Source organism: Netta rufina (assembly GCF_964035555.1).
Source record: "Netta rufina genome assembly, chromosome: Z".
Classification (NCBI taxonomy): domain Eukaryota; kingdom Metazoa; phylum Chordata; class Aves; order Anseriformes; family Anatidae; genus Netta; species Netta rufina.
In genome coordinates this window covers 10,944,547-10,962,920 of record NC_140126.1, presented here as the reverse complement: position 1 = coordinate 10,962,920, position 18,374 = coordinate 10,944,547, and the positions used below count along the sequence as shown (strand labels likewise).

The window sequence follows — 18,374 nt, the reverse complement described above, 5'->3', positions numbered from 1 at the left end:
CAGTATCAGTATTCCATAACTAAAATTAAATTTTTTAATTTCAGCAATTACTTGCTTTGATTAGGTGTAATGTCAGTCATACAAAAATGCAGAGAAAGTAGGTAGGCTGATTCCTCTAACGTTGTGTAGTGCAAACAGGGGCTTGATAAGATTGTCTCGACTTCTAGTCCAAATACCCAATCACTGTGTTTCAGGGTTTAGCATGATTACTTATTGTGCAATTGTGTATATTGTGTATATAAACTACTTTGCTGTTAGCTTCCTTGAGGACGCTTTACACATGACATACTAAAATGAGGCTAAGGGTGTGTGATCTGCAGCTCTTCAGTGCAGAGCACATGAGCTGAAACAAAAAAGTCTGAACAAGTATGGGCTTTTTACCTCCAGTTTCCTGGAAAAGCACATGTTGCAGCTTCTCTCCTATTAGTCAGAACACAGGATTTGTTCTGCAGGCCTCAACCTTTCCGCAGAGCTAAGAGCATTTTCTGCACTTTTTTTTTTTTTTTTTTTGTCATGTTCAACAATTTCCTATAAATCGGTTTCCTGAAATAGCACTTCAGTTTTTGTCTTTAAGTTAATTTTTATTGCTAGCATCACTGTTTTCCCTCACTTGCTGATAAGAGCTGTTGCTTCCTGGTGATGCATCTAGTTGGCTTCTGTCATCGAGGCGGAAATTATCTGCAGAATGTTGAAGTAGTTCCTTTTGTTTAAATTGCCGTTTATCTTTAGTTTAGCCATTTTCCTCTTACTCCGACAACTGGTTATTGTTTGGCAAAGGAGGAGTTCAGTTTTGAAGTTTTGTTATTAATTTTTTGCAGATTTTTTCTAGAGAGTATGTGCACAAGAATCAAAGATTATTTAAGAACTGTACAAAACCTCTGATCAAATTTGGGAATGTCTTTTTGTTACTGTTACCTGTAGATATTGAATTGTATTGTAGTATCCATGTATATTTGAATGTGTGCACGTTTATCTAGGTATCTATTTGTAAATTGTAAATTGAATATTCATAGAACAGCTGTAGACTTTGTGAAAAACATACATAAGGAAATCTTTTAATATACATATATGTGGAAGACATAGTTTATCTGCCTTCACTCTGCATAATTTTTAGGCACTGAAGGGAGGCAGTGAAGAAATGAATCTGTATTTATTCAGGGTCTCCTCACAATGTAGGAGAAAAAGGTATCTCCAAAGCACGATTCAGCTCACATAGGAGCCTAAATTGCACTTTGTTGGGCCCTCTTACCATATATAATAACTACACTATAAAGGCACCAGGACTGCTTTTGGGTGCACCAGCACAGACTGATCTGTGGTCCTTCTACAGAATGGTTTTGTGACCTTGGAGAGGGTGACCATGGACAAACTATGTTTTGGGGGAATGCCTGTGGCCAGTTCTAACCCCACCTCGTCCTGCGAAATAGCAGGGGAGAGCTGTCTGGCCACAGCCGTGCCAAGGACCCATCTGAAAAATACCCCTGGGTAACACTGCTGGAGTGACAGTGGCCAGCGACGTTTCTTGGCGGTGCTGGCTTTGTAGTATGGAAGCAACCTGTGAGACTACAGGATGGATGGAGTCTTAACCTAAACGCTCAATGTTAGGGACCTAAGGGTGCGTGGGGTGAATCAGGTGTAACTGCTCATACCTGTCTGGAGGTGAAGGGTAGTCCTTGTGGTACCTGTCCTTGGACTGAAGTGTAGAGGGTCAGCGTGTTTCTATCATGTTTCTTGTGTAGAGGAATTCGATCAGAGAAAAGCTCCTGTGTTCACCAGAGGTGTGTTAGAAATACTATTAATTTTAAAAATAAAAGCAGAGAGGATGTCTGTTTACTTAAAAAGAAACAAAAATAACTAAGAAAGACTTCTGTTGATACGTGTTTTGAACCCTGGATACAATATCCATCTGCTTCAGCCTTCCTTCATTTTTTTAAAGCAAGAAAAACTCTGTAATAATAATTAAAGTTCTGTAACATAACAGTACATTAATATAAAGACAAAAATATTGTGTTATTTTTATTTATTGTTACCAATTATGATTATTTTACATTCAATTTTTATAAATCATCATAGCTGTGCTTTAAAAGCTAATTTAAAAATCTTTGAAAGCACATGCTGGCATTTTTTTTTTTTACTTGTAAATTATACATAAGTAGAGTTATACTTTTTTTTGTCATACATTTAACACAGTCTGTTATTTTGAATGCTGTATGTATGCTGTACAGGATTTGATAAGATGTATTTTCTCAGCAACACTTAGAGCCTTCTGCTGCATATGAGGAATAATAAGAATATACAGCAGAGTACACCCAGCACGTTTTTGTTTCCTCTAACTGTTGTGCTGGAGCAGTTCATGTCACAGTTGTCTTTTTTTTGGTTTCCAGAGTTGATTGCTGAAATTTCCTTCATTTTTTTCCTGCTCACTGTTTATTTCTATTATAAACAGGCTGGAATACAGACCATCCCTTAAAAGCCTAGACACGGTAACAGCAGAGTCAGCACCCTTGCCATCCTGCAGAAGCCCGTTTCTGCAGTAGGTCCGTACTGATGGGTAGCTGTAGGTTGGAGAGTTGTGTAAGTACTTCAATGCAAAAGTATTGAGCAAGTTAAAGAAAACATTGCTACTTTGAGCTAAGGGGTTTTGCCCATAGTTTGAATCAGACATTGTAATAACACAGCTTTTAAATGAAGAGAATTCTATTATTTATATGCATAGTGTAATACAACTTAGTAAAATCTAGTAATTTACATAAATAATCTAAGAAATACTTTACAAATAAATACAACCTTGGGCCTTTTCCAGACCCTTTAGATAAGACAATGGCAAAAGTTGCTCAACTGAGTTACTGATTTCAGTGTCCAGTATTCCCTATATTAATGATGTTGTGTTGCAGCTTGCATACTGTCACATGGCTGCATTTATTTTTTTTCTCTCAATGTTACTGTTGTTGACGCTTCTATATATTGTCCAGATTTACTGTTAAATACACCTGGTTGCTTTTACCCAAATAATAAAACCTTTTAAACACCTAAAAATGAAATTCATATGTATAAATGATTTTAAAAGCAATTATTTTTGTTCATTGTTGAAGCTGCAGGAAAGAAACTAACCTGTTTCCTAATTTAATGCCTTTGTCCAGTTGCTCTGAAAGGCTAGCTTTTTCTCAGTTCCTGAGAAAGTTGACATTTTTCTACTACTACATACATTTGGCTTTAAAGCTCATGATCATAGAAACATAGTATGATCTCGGTTGGAAGGGATCCTGTGGGCAGGGACACATCCCACCAGACCAGGTCATCCAGGTTGTCCAGCCTGGCCTTGAACACCTCCAGGGATGGGACATCCACAGCTTCTCTGGGAAGTCTGTGCCAGTGCCTCATCATCAGATGAGCAAAGAATTTCCTCCTAATTCCTAATCTAAATTTACCTTTTTTTTTTTTTTTTTAGTTTAAAGCCATTCCTCCCTGTCCTATCACTCTACCCCCTGACAAAGCGTCACTCCTCAGGTTTCCTGTAGGCCCCCTTTAGGTACTGGAAGGCCACTATAAGGTCTTCTCCAGGCGGAACACCCCCGGCTCTCTTGGTCTCTCTCCATGGGAGAGGTGCTCCAGCCCTCTGATCATTCCCGTGGCCGTTCTCTGGACACACTCCAACAGCTCCATGTCTTTCTTGTGCTGGGGGCTCCAGAGCTGGATGCAGGACTCCAGGTGGGGTCTCGCAAGGGCAGAGCAGAGGGGCACAATCCCCTCCCTCACTCTGTTGCACATGCTGCTTCTTACACAGCCCAGAATATGGTTGGCTTTCTGTCTGCAAGCGCACATTGCCAGCTCATGTTGAGTTTCTCATCAACCAACACCTCCAGGTCCTTCTCCTTGGGGCTGGCCTCAATCCATTCTCTGCCCAGCCTGTATTGGTGCTTGGGATTGCCCTGGCCCAGGTGCAGGACTTTGCACTTGGCTGTGTTGAACTTGAAGACATTTGCACAGGCCCACCTCTGAAGCCTGCCATCCATCTGAACAGCATCCCCGTCTTCCACTGTGTCAACTGCACCGTTCAGCTTGGTGTCATCTACAGATTTGGTGAGCGTGTGTGATCAGTGCATCCACCCCAATCTCAAAAGAACAATCACAACACTGTAGTATCACACTATTTTCTGTTACAACATTGAATTACCACAGCTCAAAAGCTCCTAGACAAAGAGTTGTACCTCTCTCTGCCTCTGGGTGGTGTCCAGAACCCTAATTATAGAGAGAACATATTCCTCACATTCTTCTTACCTCCTGAAAAACAATTAAAGAAATCTTTCCTTGAGAAACTGAGGCTTGCACTTTTGAAGCTGTTTCAAGCTGATAACTTTTTGAGGCCTGCCATTCTTAATGTACATTGAACATGTTTTGATGGCAATCTCTAGAGCTTCAGTGTCTAGGAACTAAATAACAAATCTTAAATAACATTGTTTTGTCTTTGACCTGTCAGCCGGTAATATAAATCTAATGTAGTAGACCAGGACTTAAGCTTTTTTCTCTTCTGAAAAAAATAAGAAATGACAGTTAAGACATAATACGGATCATGGCTGTAGATTTTTTAATTTTAAAACTAGATTCCTTGGGTAAGGGATTTTGGCGATGAATAATGGCTTGTCGTCAACTGGCTCCACAATCCTATTTCACTGTTAAAAATAGAAGACATCTATTAAGTATGTTAAATGACATAAACTGACTGAAAGGCTTTCTTCTGCCTGGGTTTCTGTGTAGGAAGCTGTATTTGTCTGGAGGCTTAGTACAACCATTCCTTTTCCTGGCAATTAACTCCTGTGATGATCATGATAAACTTACCTCCATGAATCTGGATGTTGACAGAAGTGTTTTTAATTGTCTTCAGCCTAATCTGTCAATGAAACTGTACTGTTTGTCAGAAGATTAACTTTCCGTGGTATTACTCACACATAATTTATTTTTCTGGACATTTTATTTGATGTATTGCATATTCTAAACTAAAATAGTGGTTCAGTAAGCATTTCAGCTTTTGGTTTTCAAAGAATATTACTGGTCTGAATTTGATAAATATTTTTTTGAGATTTTAAAGGAGACTTAGGGTCCTAAAAGAATTGTATAAAGCAAGTGTTTGGGGATGGTAGAATCACACGCTGATATTGAAATAAGTTTTCTAATGTTTTATTTTCCACTGAAAATGCATTTTGTTATAATTTACCCCTGCTAAACCATCTTTCGTTGCCAGATTGAAAAATTTATTTGCAGACCTCTGAATGTGAAGGTGGTAGGAAGCTATTTGCTATGGATGCTGCTTTTATAATGTATTGTGTGTTTTATAAATATCACAATATTTGCCTTGTTTAATCAAGTAGGGAGTGTAAACTGCTTCTACAGCATCCAAAAATATACTTGAGATGCTGGTGTACAATATAGTGGTGCCACTATTGCTTAACAAAGGTCTTTTCATTGTATTTGTATAGCCAAATGGAGAATTAGACTGGGGAGCTGCTTGATGTTTTAAAATAAACAATTTTGGGGTTGGTCATAACTTGTTTCAGATCATTGTCATGGTATAAGAAGCACAAGTGTTCATGCTGGTGCAAAGTAGGGGGCAAGAAAGAGGAGACTGAGAAGATTGTACTACTGAGAACTGACTAAAAGTGTTTTTACAACTTTTTATTAATACATTTTGTATTTGCCTTTCAAAAATTAATTCTCATACTTCTGTGTTGTGGGTGGAACTGAATTAACTGGGTTTTGTGAATTTTGTATATTAGTGGCTGATTTTATTTAAGAGAATTGAAGAGAAAAATTCCAAGTGATAGTAGGGCTAAACTGTTAGAATCACTGCTGATACACAGAATGAAATAAGCAAATGCTAAAATTAGAATAATAAATATTAAAATTGAATTCGTTTACACAGTCTAATATCTGTCATACTCCGTAAGAAAGTTTTAGGTAGAGAAAGTTTTAGGTAAATTAGTATAAGCTATTGTATGCAGTATTGCATCAGTATGGGAGAAATCTTTAACCTGGACTTTTATAGGTAACTTATAATTGTTGAATATATTTTAACTGATTGTAACAATGCCTGAGTTATTCAGTTTCAGTAATTATATCCTGAAAATAAATTGAGAGGTTGAAATTTTAAATAATGAGCAAAACATGAAAAAAAAACACGAAAGAAAACAGGGTAAGTGTATTTATGTGTCTAAAGTGAATTCATTGACATTTGGAGTTTGTGGATGAATTAAATAAAGGATTCATTTAATACAGGAAATAGATTTATAGAAAAGATAAGGCATTAGCGAGTCAGACTTAATTATGTTTATCTAATCAGTGGAATCAATCTAATGTTTAAAGACATAAGGTAGTAAGGAATATATGTTAAAGGGCATACTTTTGTAATTGAGACATCCTTTCTTCAGATACAAAGCTGAAGTTACTTTTGTAATTGAGACATCCTTTCTTCAGATACAAAGCTGAAGTTACCAAGCTTTGATTACTTCACTTTTTTTTTTTTCTTCAGAAGAAAGGTGTCTTTTTTTTTTTTTTTAAATTCAGTTGTGTGGATTATCTGAGCAAATTCATCTCTGCTGTCCTGCCCTTTGCTGAAAGTGTGTTGTAAATTCATGAGTAGTTTAATGGACAGGATGTCCTTTCCGTAACTTGAATACTCTTTGTATGTGTTCCCCTGTAGATAGAGCATGGGAATTGAGGCATACAATAAGAGAAAGAGGAAGACTTTATTTCAGAAGGTAGGCTTTGGAAGCGTAAGATAGTGTAAAATAAATGGCTTAATTATTGGTACCAGTAACCAGTGTTGATAAAAACATATGAAATATTAATCTTTTGTTGATATTTAATAATTTATTTTTCATCTTATATTGTGGTATGAGAAAAATGGAAGGAGCTAGTTCAAACAGTTTTGGCTGTTATTCTCACTTAATAGGCAGTATTTATGTGCGTGCAAAATCATGCTGCCAAAACCCATTATCGGTCTGAATCTATAGCTTCCTGTAAGGCTGCTCATCAGTAGGTGAGCATTTTATTTAGTACAGCACCTCAAGCAGTACAGCATATTAAAATAACCATTTTAGGTTATTTTAACTGTTGTGGGAGTGGGAGCACAAACTTGTGCTTGCCTCTTCTCCCACCTTAGCGAATATTTTTCGTTCATGACACTTAGGCTCACTGCTCCTTGTACCTGCAGTGCTGGTAGTCAGAGTTCCCACTCTACTTGCAACTTTAATTTTAAATTTGTATGTTTTTGTATATTTGCAGGTCCTCCTGGGATTTAGAATTAATTGTATTTGGTTTTCGGTGATGATGGTCCCTCCCTGTAAACAATCTGTTAATGTTATGTCCTTTTATGTAGATTGTACTGTTCATTGCACAATTATATTTCACTTCAGGATAATTGACATTTTTTGTTTACTAGTACTTGGATTGATACTTTAGTCATTTTATGTCAATACTTTGTAATCATGTCAGTTATACTGGAAGAGTTGCTTAACTTGTAGGTCCTTTCATGAGTTGTAAATCATAATTGCCCACTATAAGTCTCACAATGCCATGGAGAATGACACATTTCCCCTGTCTTTATCTGTGTCTTTTTAATGTAACTTCTTTAATTACTCAGTGATGTTGGTATCAGCAAACATCGTAAAGAGGTCAGAAGTAATAGAAGGAGAATTACATTATTTAGTACAGGTAAGAGGAGCATATCATCGAGTTGAAATGCAGCTACACAGAACAGAATGTGAGCAGGCTAAAGGCTGCTGCTTCTTGTGTATCACCTCTCCTCAGGTGTTTTGCACTATATATTGTCCTTACTCCCAAGCAATTTTTTTTTTTTTTGGCAGTAAGTCATTGTGAGAGGGAGGTAAAGAAATAGTGTTCTTGAAATCCATGAAGGGAGGGGGGGTTGTGTGTGTGTGTATTTGCTTTCTGTGTGGTGAACAGCGTTTGACTCTGTCCTAGTTTTTATGATTAATTTGTGAGAACTAGTAGGACCATAGTATGAGGTGCTAGAAATGGAGCTGTCTGCCATTTTGGACAAATTGAAAGGTTGAGTTGAAATGCCTATTCAACTAAAAAAATGACCTAGTTGTAATGACTCTTCAACCAAGAAAACAAATAGCATCCATCATTCTAGCAGTACTTCGATGTTTCTAAAGGATATCTGAACAGATATCTCAAATAAGACCAGAATACAGCCTCAAAATTGCTTTAAATATATCACAACAGTTTTTCTTCTACATCTTTCTTCCTGTTGCTTTCAGAGGAAGTACTGTTGAAGCTGTTTTGAGGAACTGAAGCTTTGTATTTAAGATTTCATACTAGCAATAATATTGCTTCATTACCTACTATATTAAAATATTTATAAAATATTACAACTATTGCAAGACCTGAAACTTGATTTATATTCATTTGGAGCTTTTGCTTAAGGATACCGAAGTAGTGAATTGATTTCACTTTAACTATGCAATTCCTTTTCTTACGAAGTTTGTAAGGTTACTATGGCCTGTTCTTAATTGCTTACGTAATGGAGAAATGGCAGGTTCAGGAATAATAAAACTTGTATTCTTGTTCTTGATTTCAATTTATTTGTGTAAACCTCATTTCTGCTCTTATTTGTCACTGATTATTTCAGCTTCCTACAGATCTGTCATGCATAGAATCACAATCATCTAGGTTGGAAAAGACCATCAAGATCATCAAGTCCAACAGTTGACCTGAACTGCTGAGTCCCAGCACTAAACCATGTCCCTTAGTGCTATACCCACATGCCTCTTAAATGCTTCCAGTGATTGGAACTCGACCAAAACGACAATATCATTGTCATTTTGATTTTAGTCTGGTAAAGTTAAATTATAGGGCTGGGATTTAATGAAAAGCTCCATGTTCATAGATAGTTGCAAATCAGATCTTAGAAACAGCAAGAGGGTTCCATAGGTGTTTAAGCTAGAAATATCTTATTTCTTTTTGAATCCTTAAAATCAAACATTTATCCTTAATGTAGCTGAATTTTCTGTGGTAATAATGAAAATACTAGTGACTGCAGTCTTTCTATCTGGTAATGTTTCTGTAGTTAATTAGGTATGCAGTCACAGGCAGTAGGGTCTTGTGGCTTTTATGACAAAACTAGAACAGCAAAACCACCACTTACATGAAGGAAGCATAGCAAATTCTTCCAATTCTGTTCTTCCACTCCGAATAACATCCTGGTGTTGAAGTTAGCAGCTTGTAGAGAACTTCTGTTATTAACCATTCTCACTTTCAAAATTGCACTACAGAGTTCTGAATATTGCCAGAAATAATTAAAATTAGCCCGAACTTGTCATTATTTTGACTCATTGGAGTATTTTTGTAGGATCATTTACAAAGATAAGTCCTTTTGATTACCAGGGAGCCAGTGCCTAGGATGCCCTGGGATGCTCAGTGTAGGAGGGCTCAGGAGGGGAGGAGGTGAGGGTATATGGTACTTGATTGCACTAGTGATGAGTCAGTAATGTAATCCTATTACAAGTAATTTCCTCTGTGTTACATGATATAAATAAGTTTTATATCTAAACCATATTTGGGGGTGTGGGGAGGTGGGGGCTGGAATTATAAAGTAGCAGTGCCAGGCCTGAGGATATTCTTCAGCAGGGCCAGAAACAAAACTCTGTAATTCCCAGTTTTTAGAATTTCGAGTGTAATTGACATGTTTAGCTAAGATTTTGTTTAGCAGCCTGCAACTTGTTCAGGTTTATGCTGATTGTAAGGATTATTTTAAGAAGAAAAAATATGTACTTCTGTCTTTCCTGAAGCAGTGCTTCTCAATCAGCATTGTGTGATGAACACAATTTTGTGTTCATCAGAGGTGAAATAAGTATTTCATGGTGCTAGAATAAACACAAGCATATGCATGCACATACACACTGTCCAGAGCTCTCCTTGAGGACAAAGCCCTGTAACTGTGCATACTGATATTAGTAGTTTTTCAGTTAGCAGTGAGAGAATTGACTAGCTGCCAGATAAGTTGCATTTGTGTTGCAAATTAGCTTGTCTTCTTACAGGTAAGTGCAGTATCTGAGTGGGTTTGACCATGAATCAGATTTGCCAGATTGTAAAGAAGGATATAAAACATGGCAAAGGCAGCAGGGCCCTCTGGTCACAGTTAAATGTAAAATGTTTTTGTGAAAGACATCTTATGACAGACTGTCAAGTCTAGACACTGATTACTCCCATCATTATCTACTACTTTCAATTTGTTGCATCAACTCCTGTCATTTGTCATTAAAATAATTTACTGCAGTATGCTGCATACCTGACCCTCAAAAAAATAAAATAATCATGAAATAGTAGTAAGTGATTTCTGATAAGGTTTCTTCACATGTTTTATGTGAGAAAATTAAAATGTTACTCTGCATGAGGAAGGATGTCCCTATCAGAGAGAGTACCAGAATCCTGATTACATGTTTTTCAGTCCTGCACATTAGCTACAAGAATACCTTTCTCTGTTATTGGATTTGGTAGGTTTTCTTTGACAAAGGCAGTTTCAAAAGGAACTGCATTTACCTAATAGATGAAATGATAAAAACTTCCATAGGTACATGTGCCGATGAAATACAGCTTCAGAAACTGAGATTGAACTCATGTTGAAAACCTCATTTTGTAATTTTGGAATGATGATGGATGGTAATTGTTTTGGCATGTGATGAAATGGTATTTCTCATCTGCTCTTCTGTGGAAGTTCCTAAGAGAGATAAGTCTCTTTGAAGTAAGCTGTTTAATTGTAGGGTATATTCAGCTGATTTAGTTGTAACAGAATTTTGCTGCATAAAAAATTCTGCTGCATAAATCTGACTTCTTTTCACTGTTTACACTATGTGTGTCTGGATATCAATGACGTGATATCATGGTGTCTAATATGTGCAGGAACATGAACTCTTATGAATACTTAAGCTTTGAAATGATGGGCATCAGCTGTGTACATGCTGTTTTGTCCAATGGTAAGTTCTGTATAGTTCACCAACTTGAAGGAGAGCTACTTGAAGAAAAGCTTGTTTGCATTTATCTGGCATTTACTGTGAGGTAAGAACATGTATGTGGTCAGTTGCTGTTGAAGAGCTATAACGTACTTCTTTACCTGTGGTAATTAGTGTGGCCATACTTGAATCAGCCTGTTTAAAAAAAAAAAATAAAATGTTTCCTTGGAAACTGTAGCAGGTAGCAAAACAGACAGTTTTAACTTTATCCCTTTAAAATCACAGGTAATGTAGATTACATTATTTACCATAAAATAACTATACTGTTGAGCTGCAGCCTGTTGGTGATTCATCAATAGCATCAGAATTATCTGCAATTAAAAAAAAAAAAAAGTTTGAAGACATAATAATCTTGGGAAGTTTGCCTGTGAGCTTAAATGTGCTGTAGGTCACTAACAATGGATTAACAAAATTAGATTAACAAAAAAAAAATGTTTTAACCTGCTATTGCATGTTGTTCTTGGTAGATGCTTATATAAAGTACCAGTTCCCTCCCCACACCCAGCAGAGGAAGCATTTTACTATAAAAAGATGTGTCTGTCATAGAGGACTTTGAGGTTGTTTAACCCAAGAAAGCTGTGCTACTATTCTCCTTTATTGCTTTTAGTTTTCTCCTTCACCTGTTCATGAATCCTCTCCCACAGTGCAACCCTGCATCATCACCCAGCTTGTGAAAAAGAAGTTGGTTCCTATAATCAGATTCTCATTGGCTTTTCATTTCTCTCTCCTTTCCATTTTATGTACCCTGTATAGTTACTGGCTGGTGTTCTTTTCCTCTACCTTCCACCAAAGTTTGCTGAATTTGCCCCAACACTCTATTAAGATTGCTCTTGCTGGTGTTTCTGGTGGCCACAGACCTTTCACCTTCATCCTCTATGATATGGTTCAAGTATTCAACATGCTCTTTTTGAAATCTTGTTTTCCTCTGGCCTCTGTCTAACTGTGTTGTTCATCGTCCTCCTGAGACATCTGATCCTCTCCAAGTCCCTGACAATTTTGGGGGGGTTATATCCTCTTTTCTGCTGACATGGCACTTCTGTGATTTGCCTCTCTCCTGCAGGCTTGTCTTCTGAATTTACTACCATCTCATTTCTTCAGTATATCTTAAGATGTTTTCAATGTCATTCTGTATGTGCCCTGTTTCAGTCTCTGCCTGAAGCATCAACTGAGGCAAGCCTGTCAGAGTAAAACTACAGGACTCTCGTGTATTATATGTTTTTTTTTTTTTTTTTTTTTTTTTTTAACCCAGAAGCATCTAATTAAATACAATTAATGAATGTACAAATTTGGCATAACAGTTTTGTTTAAGAGCACAAGAGATCCCGTTTTCCCAGAAGTGTTATTGAAAAAATGAAGTGTAAGCATAAGATGTTTGTTTCATAAGTTCACAAAGCTGTACGAAAATCTGCCAAGTCTCTATAGCTCCCAGATGGTCAGTAGCATGTCTTAAGAGAGCAATTTTAGTATTTCAGGGGAGCCATGGGATTTCATGTCATTAAATAAGAATTGGCAAGATCCATCACATCTTGTACTCTGAAACCATCCCAGATGTGTCCAGTTTTCAGTAATTTCTTCTTTTTTTTGGCATTTCAGTGAAGAAAATAATAACTATGTTCTGGTTATAATTGCATAATCTTTTGCTTTGTAGTAAGGTGTACTATTTCATTAAAATCACTGTGGGTAGATAAAAGTCAGTATACTGTATCTTTGTACTTGCATAAATAGCAACTCAATACTTCAAAATAAGACAATCTTTTCTTAAAAATGTTTTGTATTACTGAAGTTTAGAGGCTTAGTTACAATGCATATTAGGGTTTTACTTTTGCAGCAATATTAATTTGATTTTATATAAAATGAATATATGGCCATTATTAATGTTCTGTGATTTCTTTATGGTTACATTAGATAAGCCTTATAGTAATCCCGGCTGTGTGAAAATTAATGACTTTGTAAGATTCTGTTTTGTTTTCATTTTGTCGGAAGATGATCAGATGTCCTTTTAAACTAGATGCCACTGAGGTTGCTGATGTCATACAATCATACATAATCCTAATAAACCCCTGGACATTTTTCTACTCCATTTTCTACCTCAAAGCAGGATCAACTAGAGCAGCTTGCTCAATTGGGGTTTGGATATCTTAAATGATGGACACTCTACCACCTCTGTGGGCAACCTGTTCCAATATTCAGTCACCCTTTACAGTATTTATTTAAATTTATTTCTTACATCTAAACAGAATTTCCTCTGTGTCACTTTATGCCCATTGCCTCTTTTTTCTGTTGCTGGGCACCAATGAGAAGAGTTTGGCTCTCTTTATTCCTGCACCCACTTCTGAATCAGATATCTCTACGCTTTGATAAGATCTCCCGAGAGTCTTTTCTTCTCCAGGCTGCACAGTTCATATCTCTTAGCCTCTCCTTACATGATAGGGCCCTCCATGCCTTCAGTCATCTTTGTGGCCCCTGGTTCATGTCTCTCTTGTGCTGGGCAGCCTGAACCTGGACGCTGCGCTCCAGATACCATCTCACCAGAGCTGAGAAAGATCCCCTCCCTCAACCTGCTGGTGATGCTTAAAGCCCTCCATGATGCTGGTGGGCTTCCTTTCTATGGGGGCATATTGCTGGCTTATCCTCAGTTTGCTGGCCACCAGGACTCGTGTTTTTTTTTTTTTTTTTTTTTTTTTTCTGCAAAGCTGCTTTCCAGCCAGTAGGCCCCCAGCCTGCTGATGCTGGAACTATTTCCCACTGTGATAAATATCAGAGTTTTCTGAGGAATGTTTGTAATATCACCAGTGGATGGATCTGGGGTTTTTGAGCCTCATTCTTGTTTGTGTTGCAAGTTATTTTATTTTTTTTAAGTACTAGGTTTCATATCCTTTTTTTCTGAAGGCACATAGGATTTAATTGCACGTTGCTGTACATCATCTGTGCTATATATAGCATGTGTTCTGGATATATGTGCTCTCATTCTCTGTCAGGCACATTGGAAGGAGTTAAGTTAGGCATGTGATCTGCATTAAGATAAATGGAACAGCATTAAGCAAAAATTCTTTACCAGACATGACACGGTAGTTTTTGCAGCTTGGCTGATGGATACTGCCTTGTTACATGCTAGTAACTCAATTGTATGAGTTTATTTGCTTTCTAAGAAAAGAAATGGGAATAGCAAGTGGAATATTCATTAAATTTGTTTCAATTAAACCCAGAGCATGAATATTTATATTGAAGCTCTCTTTTTCAAAATTATTTCTTCTTCCTTACAGTAATAAAGGTCCTGTACAATTCAGTTCAACAGGATCCTGAGGGACAGTAAAATGATCAGGTTTTTAATTTTTTTATTTTAGCAACTCTACCTATGTGTTAGCTCATTTCTTATGTCAGCCAAGGCGTATGGTTTTACTGGAACACTGTTTTTACAACTGTATCTCTACAACTATATTCCCAGGTGACTTTTTCTGCAGGGCTTCTGATATTTAATACAGTTTGTAATCTTCTTTTTTAGAAGAATGAGGAAGACAATTCTTTTACAAAGACCTATCTTTATAGAAAATATTTTTTTCCAAAGTTTGACTCACTAGAGCAAGCAGCATGGTTCACTTTCTCTAATTCAGGACAGGATCAGTAGTTTTTCCCTTTTGTCAAAGATTGATTTTTTTTTTTTTCCTGACAAATGAATGTTTACTCTTCTGCACCTTTTGTATCACTGAACTGCTCTGTTCAAACATATATCATACACAGGGTACAATGTTTTTGTGAATGAATGGCCTACTTTCCCTAGACTATCTTTATTCTGTTGACAGACTGTTGACAAATTGGCAGCAAAACTCAACAGAATTTTGGGCTATATTTGCCTATATTTGGCACTACCTTCAGAGGTAGTGTGCACTTGCTGTGAGTTTTTTCTCATTAGACTGATATTTTGATGAACCATGATGTCCTCTTCGTAGAAGTAAAATGCTTGTTCTTGAAAAGAAGCTTTGATCTTATGCCTTTCTACTTCCAGAATGCCAGTGTTGTACCTTCTTTTCTATCTATTAAATAATGTCACTGTGTTTGCTCAGGTTTCTAAACTCTTCTGTTTCTAACCTGTTTTTTTTTTTTCCCCTACACTCACTGTCTTGTGGCTTCCTGAATGGCCAGGACATTGCCTAATTGAGCTCAAAACCCCTTTACTGGTGTATTTCTCATAGCTAATGAAGGTTTTGTTGTGCTGTGTCTATGCTGTGTTTAGACAAAGCTATAGTTTTCTACTGAAAAAGTGTTTTTCTTGCTAACTAAATGATGGCTTATGTTTCTACTAACACGTAAAAAAATTGGTTATGCTTCCTGTAGTTTGAACACCTGCCCATGGAGAATGAACTGAGATTGCAAATGCACAGCTGGAAGCTAAACTTTGAGGAAATGGGAAAATGTATTGAAACATCTTTTTACTTGTGTTTTATTTGAGTACTAAGCATACTTAGCAGTGTCACCTACAAACATTTACAAATAATACCTGAATCATTACTGAGTGCTCAACTTCAGTTGTGTTGCTTTCCCCATCTATTATTTACTTCTGATCAGTTCAGAAATTTATGGTCTTTATGTGACTGATTTGGTGTGATGCAAGCCAGAGGACTGAAAAATGGGGAAAGGGAAAGAGAAGAGAGAATGGGAGTGGGTGAAGGTAACTATTATAACTATCACGTGTGTATGAAAACTAGTTTTACCTGCGCTATATTAAAAGTGCAGTGCGTATTTCAAAAGTAACTGATTTCGTACCTTCACAGTGAAGTTAGTGAAGTTAATAGAAATGTAATGGTTCCTACACAGTTCTGTGTCAAAGGTGAATTTTGAAATGGAGGATTCAGAGAAGTTGCTGCATTCGGCAGACTCGTTGATGCTAATATGTGGCTTTCTTTTAGTCTGGAAGATTGCACCCCTCAAACTGTTTATTATGCTGTCACAGTTTTTTGGTGTAGTTTAAAACCCTAGTATAGGTTTGTCAAAGTTCCATCTCTTTGTTTAGTCAAAGACCTACTTTTTATTCGGTTTGGTGAACTCATTTTTTCTGTTTTCTAGGGGAGGGCAACGTATTACAAAGCTACTGTGTATCTTCCCAAAGTTGAATGATTTTAGTATACCTGTTTACTTTCTGTTTCCTTTTTTTCCTTATATACTAAAGTTACTTGAACTTAGGTATTTTAGTCTACGTAACAATACAGAAATGCTGGTGTGTAACTCCAACAAGCTTTTGAGGTTGAAAACAAATTTGAAATGATAATTGTAGTAAGGCATGTTGCATTCAGATTATGTTTTATAATAAGTGACTGAACATGATTTTTGACAACGAGAGGAACTGGATTAAGTTCAAGAATTCTAACTTTCGTTCATTGGTTTGACATAGGTTTCCTATGTTAACTTGTAAATTCAGTTGAGGCAAGTTGTACAGTAGTACTTAGCACTCAGTGGTCACAAAAAGAAATACCCAGTTCCTCAATGCAATTCAGCATGTTTTATGAGGAAGTGGTTAGAAAAATCATTAATATTAATGAGATGCTTTGGCATTTTAATTAGGAAAATGTCGGTTTTTAAAATAGAAATTCTTAATATAAGTTTCATTTAAATATAGTGAGAGTGTAATATTGTTTTAACTGCAGGTACCGGGAGGCTATTCAGAAGTGGGATGAAGCACTTCAGTTAACTCCAGATGATGCTACGCTTTATGAGATGAAATCACAGGTAAATCATGACAATTCTTTGGGAATGTAGAAATTAAAACTCTGTGGTCATTGACCAGATACTGGCCGATGTTGCTGTATGCGTAAACTACATCAAAATTAATTTAGGATTTCCATTTATTCTTAACACAAAGGAGTATCTTGTAGCAGGAGTTTAAATATGCTGTATTCCAGTCAATCATAATAAATAACGTCTTTGCTAGGAACTGAATTAGGATGTTACAATGTAGAAGAAGCAACCGAAATACCTGAAAATTATATTTTTGAAGGAGCAGAGAGAGCCTTACTCTGGACAGATGAACAAGATTAACAGTGTGCCCTGGCGGCCAGGAGGGCCAGCCGCACCCTGGGGTGCATCAGGTACGGCACTGCTAGCTGGTGGAGGGAAGGGATTGTCCTGCTCTGCTCTGCGCTGGTGGGGCCTCACCTCCAGTGCTGTGTGAAGATTTTATCCTCATTATAAAAAGGACATAAAACTATCAGAGAGCATCCAAAGGAGGACTACAAAGCTGGTGAAGGGTGTAGAGGGCAAGACATATGAAGAGCAGCTGAGGTCCTTTGCCAGGGGGCCCAAAAAGACCCTTGGTTTGCTCAGCCCTGAGCAGAGCAGGCTGAGGGGAGGCCTCATGGCGGCCTGCAGCTCCCTCACGAGGGGAGCGGAGGGGCAGGCGCTGGGCTCTGCTCTCTGGGGACAGCGACAGGACCCGAGGGAACAGCATGGAGCTGGGACAGGAGAGGGTCAGGCTGGGGGCTAGGGAAAGGCTCTGCACCCAGAGGGTGGTTGGGCTCTGGGACAGGGTCCCCAGGGCAGTGGGCACAGCACTGAGCTGCTGGAGTTCAGGAAGCATTTGGACAACGCTCTCAGACATATGGTTTGGTTTTTCGGATGGTTCTTAGGGGACCCAGGAGTTGGACTCAATGATCTTTGTGGGTCCCTTCCAACTCTGATATTCTGTCATTCTACAAAGTTTGACTCTGCCATTAGAAATCTGCCTACTCTTTTTAGTTGAAAGAGTTGGCTTAATATTCTCAACATTAAACACGGGTACTGTACACAAGACATGCTACACTCCGTTTTCACATTAAGTATTTCAAAGATAAATTAGTCTTGGAAAACAGCATTAGATGGAATATATTTATGACATTAACTCATCAAAGCCTTTGTTTTACAAATGTTTTGATGAAAAAGGCTTGCAGCCATCAACACTTCTTGTCAAAGTTATGACATCAGCTTGTAATTTAAGTGTGTCTCCTTGTGTAGTTTAGATGGCAGAAGTGCCAAGATTTGTTGTTTTGTTTGGATCAGGAAGCTTTTGTCTCCATCTTTTTGCCAAGGTACAAAAGTACTTTTTTCCCCCAAATTAAATAAAGATGCTGTTCTAAAAACATGTTTTTAATTTGAATTGAGAATGAGAACAAGAAAATGTATGGCTTCTGCTTTTTTATCACATTATTTTTTGGTGTTTAATACCTGTTTAAGCTGCTTGATTCAGTTGCTAAAAGCTTTTGTCCATCTTCATCACATTTTTTCTACTTTTTAATTATTATTATTATTTTTAAGAATATAATGGTTATGCTATGTCAGAGTTGAGATGAATGGAAACAGAAAACACTTGCCAAGCTG

At 37.2% G+C, this 18,374-nt stretch overlaps 1 protein-coding gene across 1 annotated transcript in view; it reads left to right on the top strand.

Moving 5' to 3' along the window:
- Positions 1-18,374, top strand: part of TTC33 (tetratricopeptide repeat domain 33) — a 50,368-nt gene that overhangs the window by 8,865 nt on the left and 23,129 nt on the right. Inside the window, exon 2 of the mRNA XM_084304636.1 lies at positions 16,670-16,751. Coding sequence (XP_084160762.1) covers positions 16,670-16,751 — 82 coding nt within the window. The remainder of the gene's footprint in view (positions 1-16,669; positions 16,752-18,374) is intronic.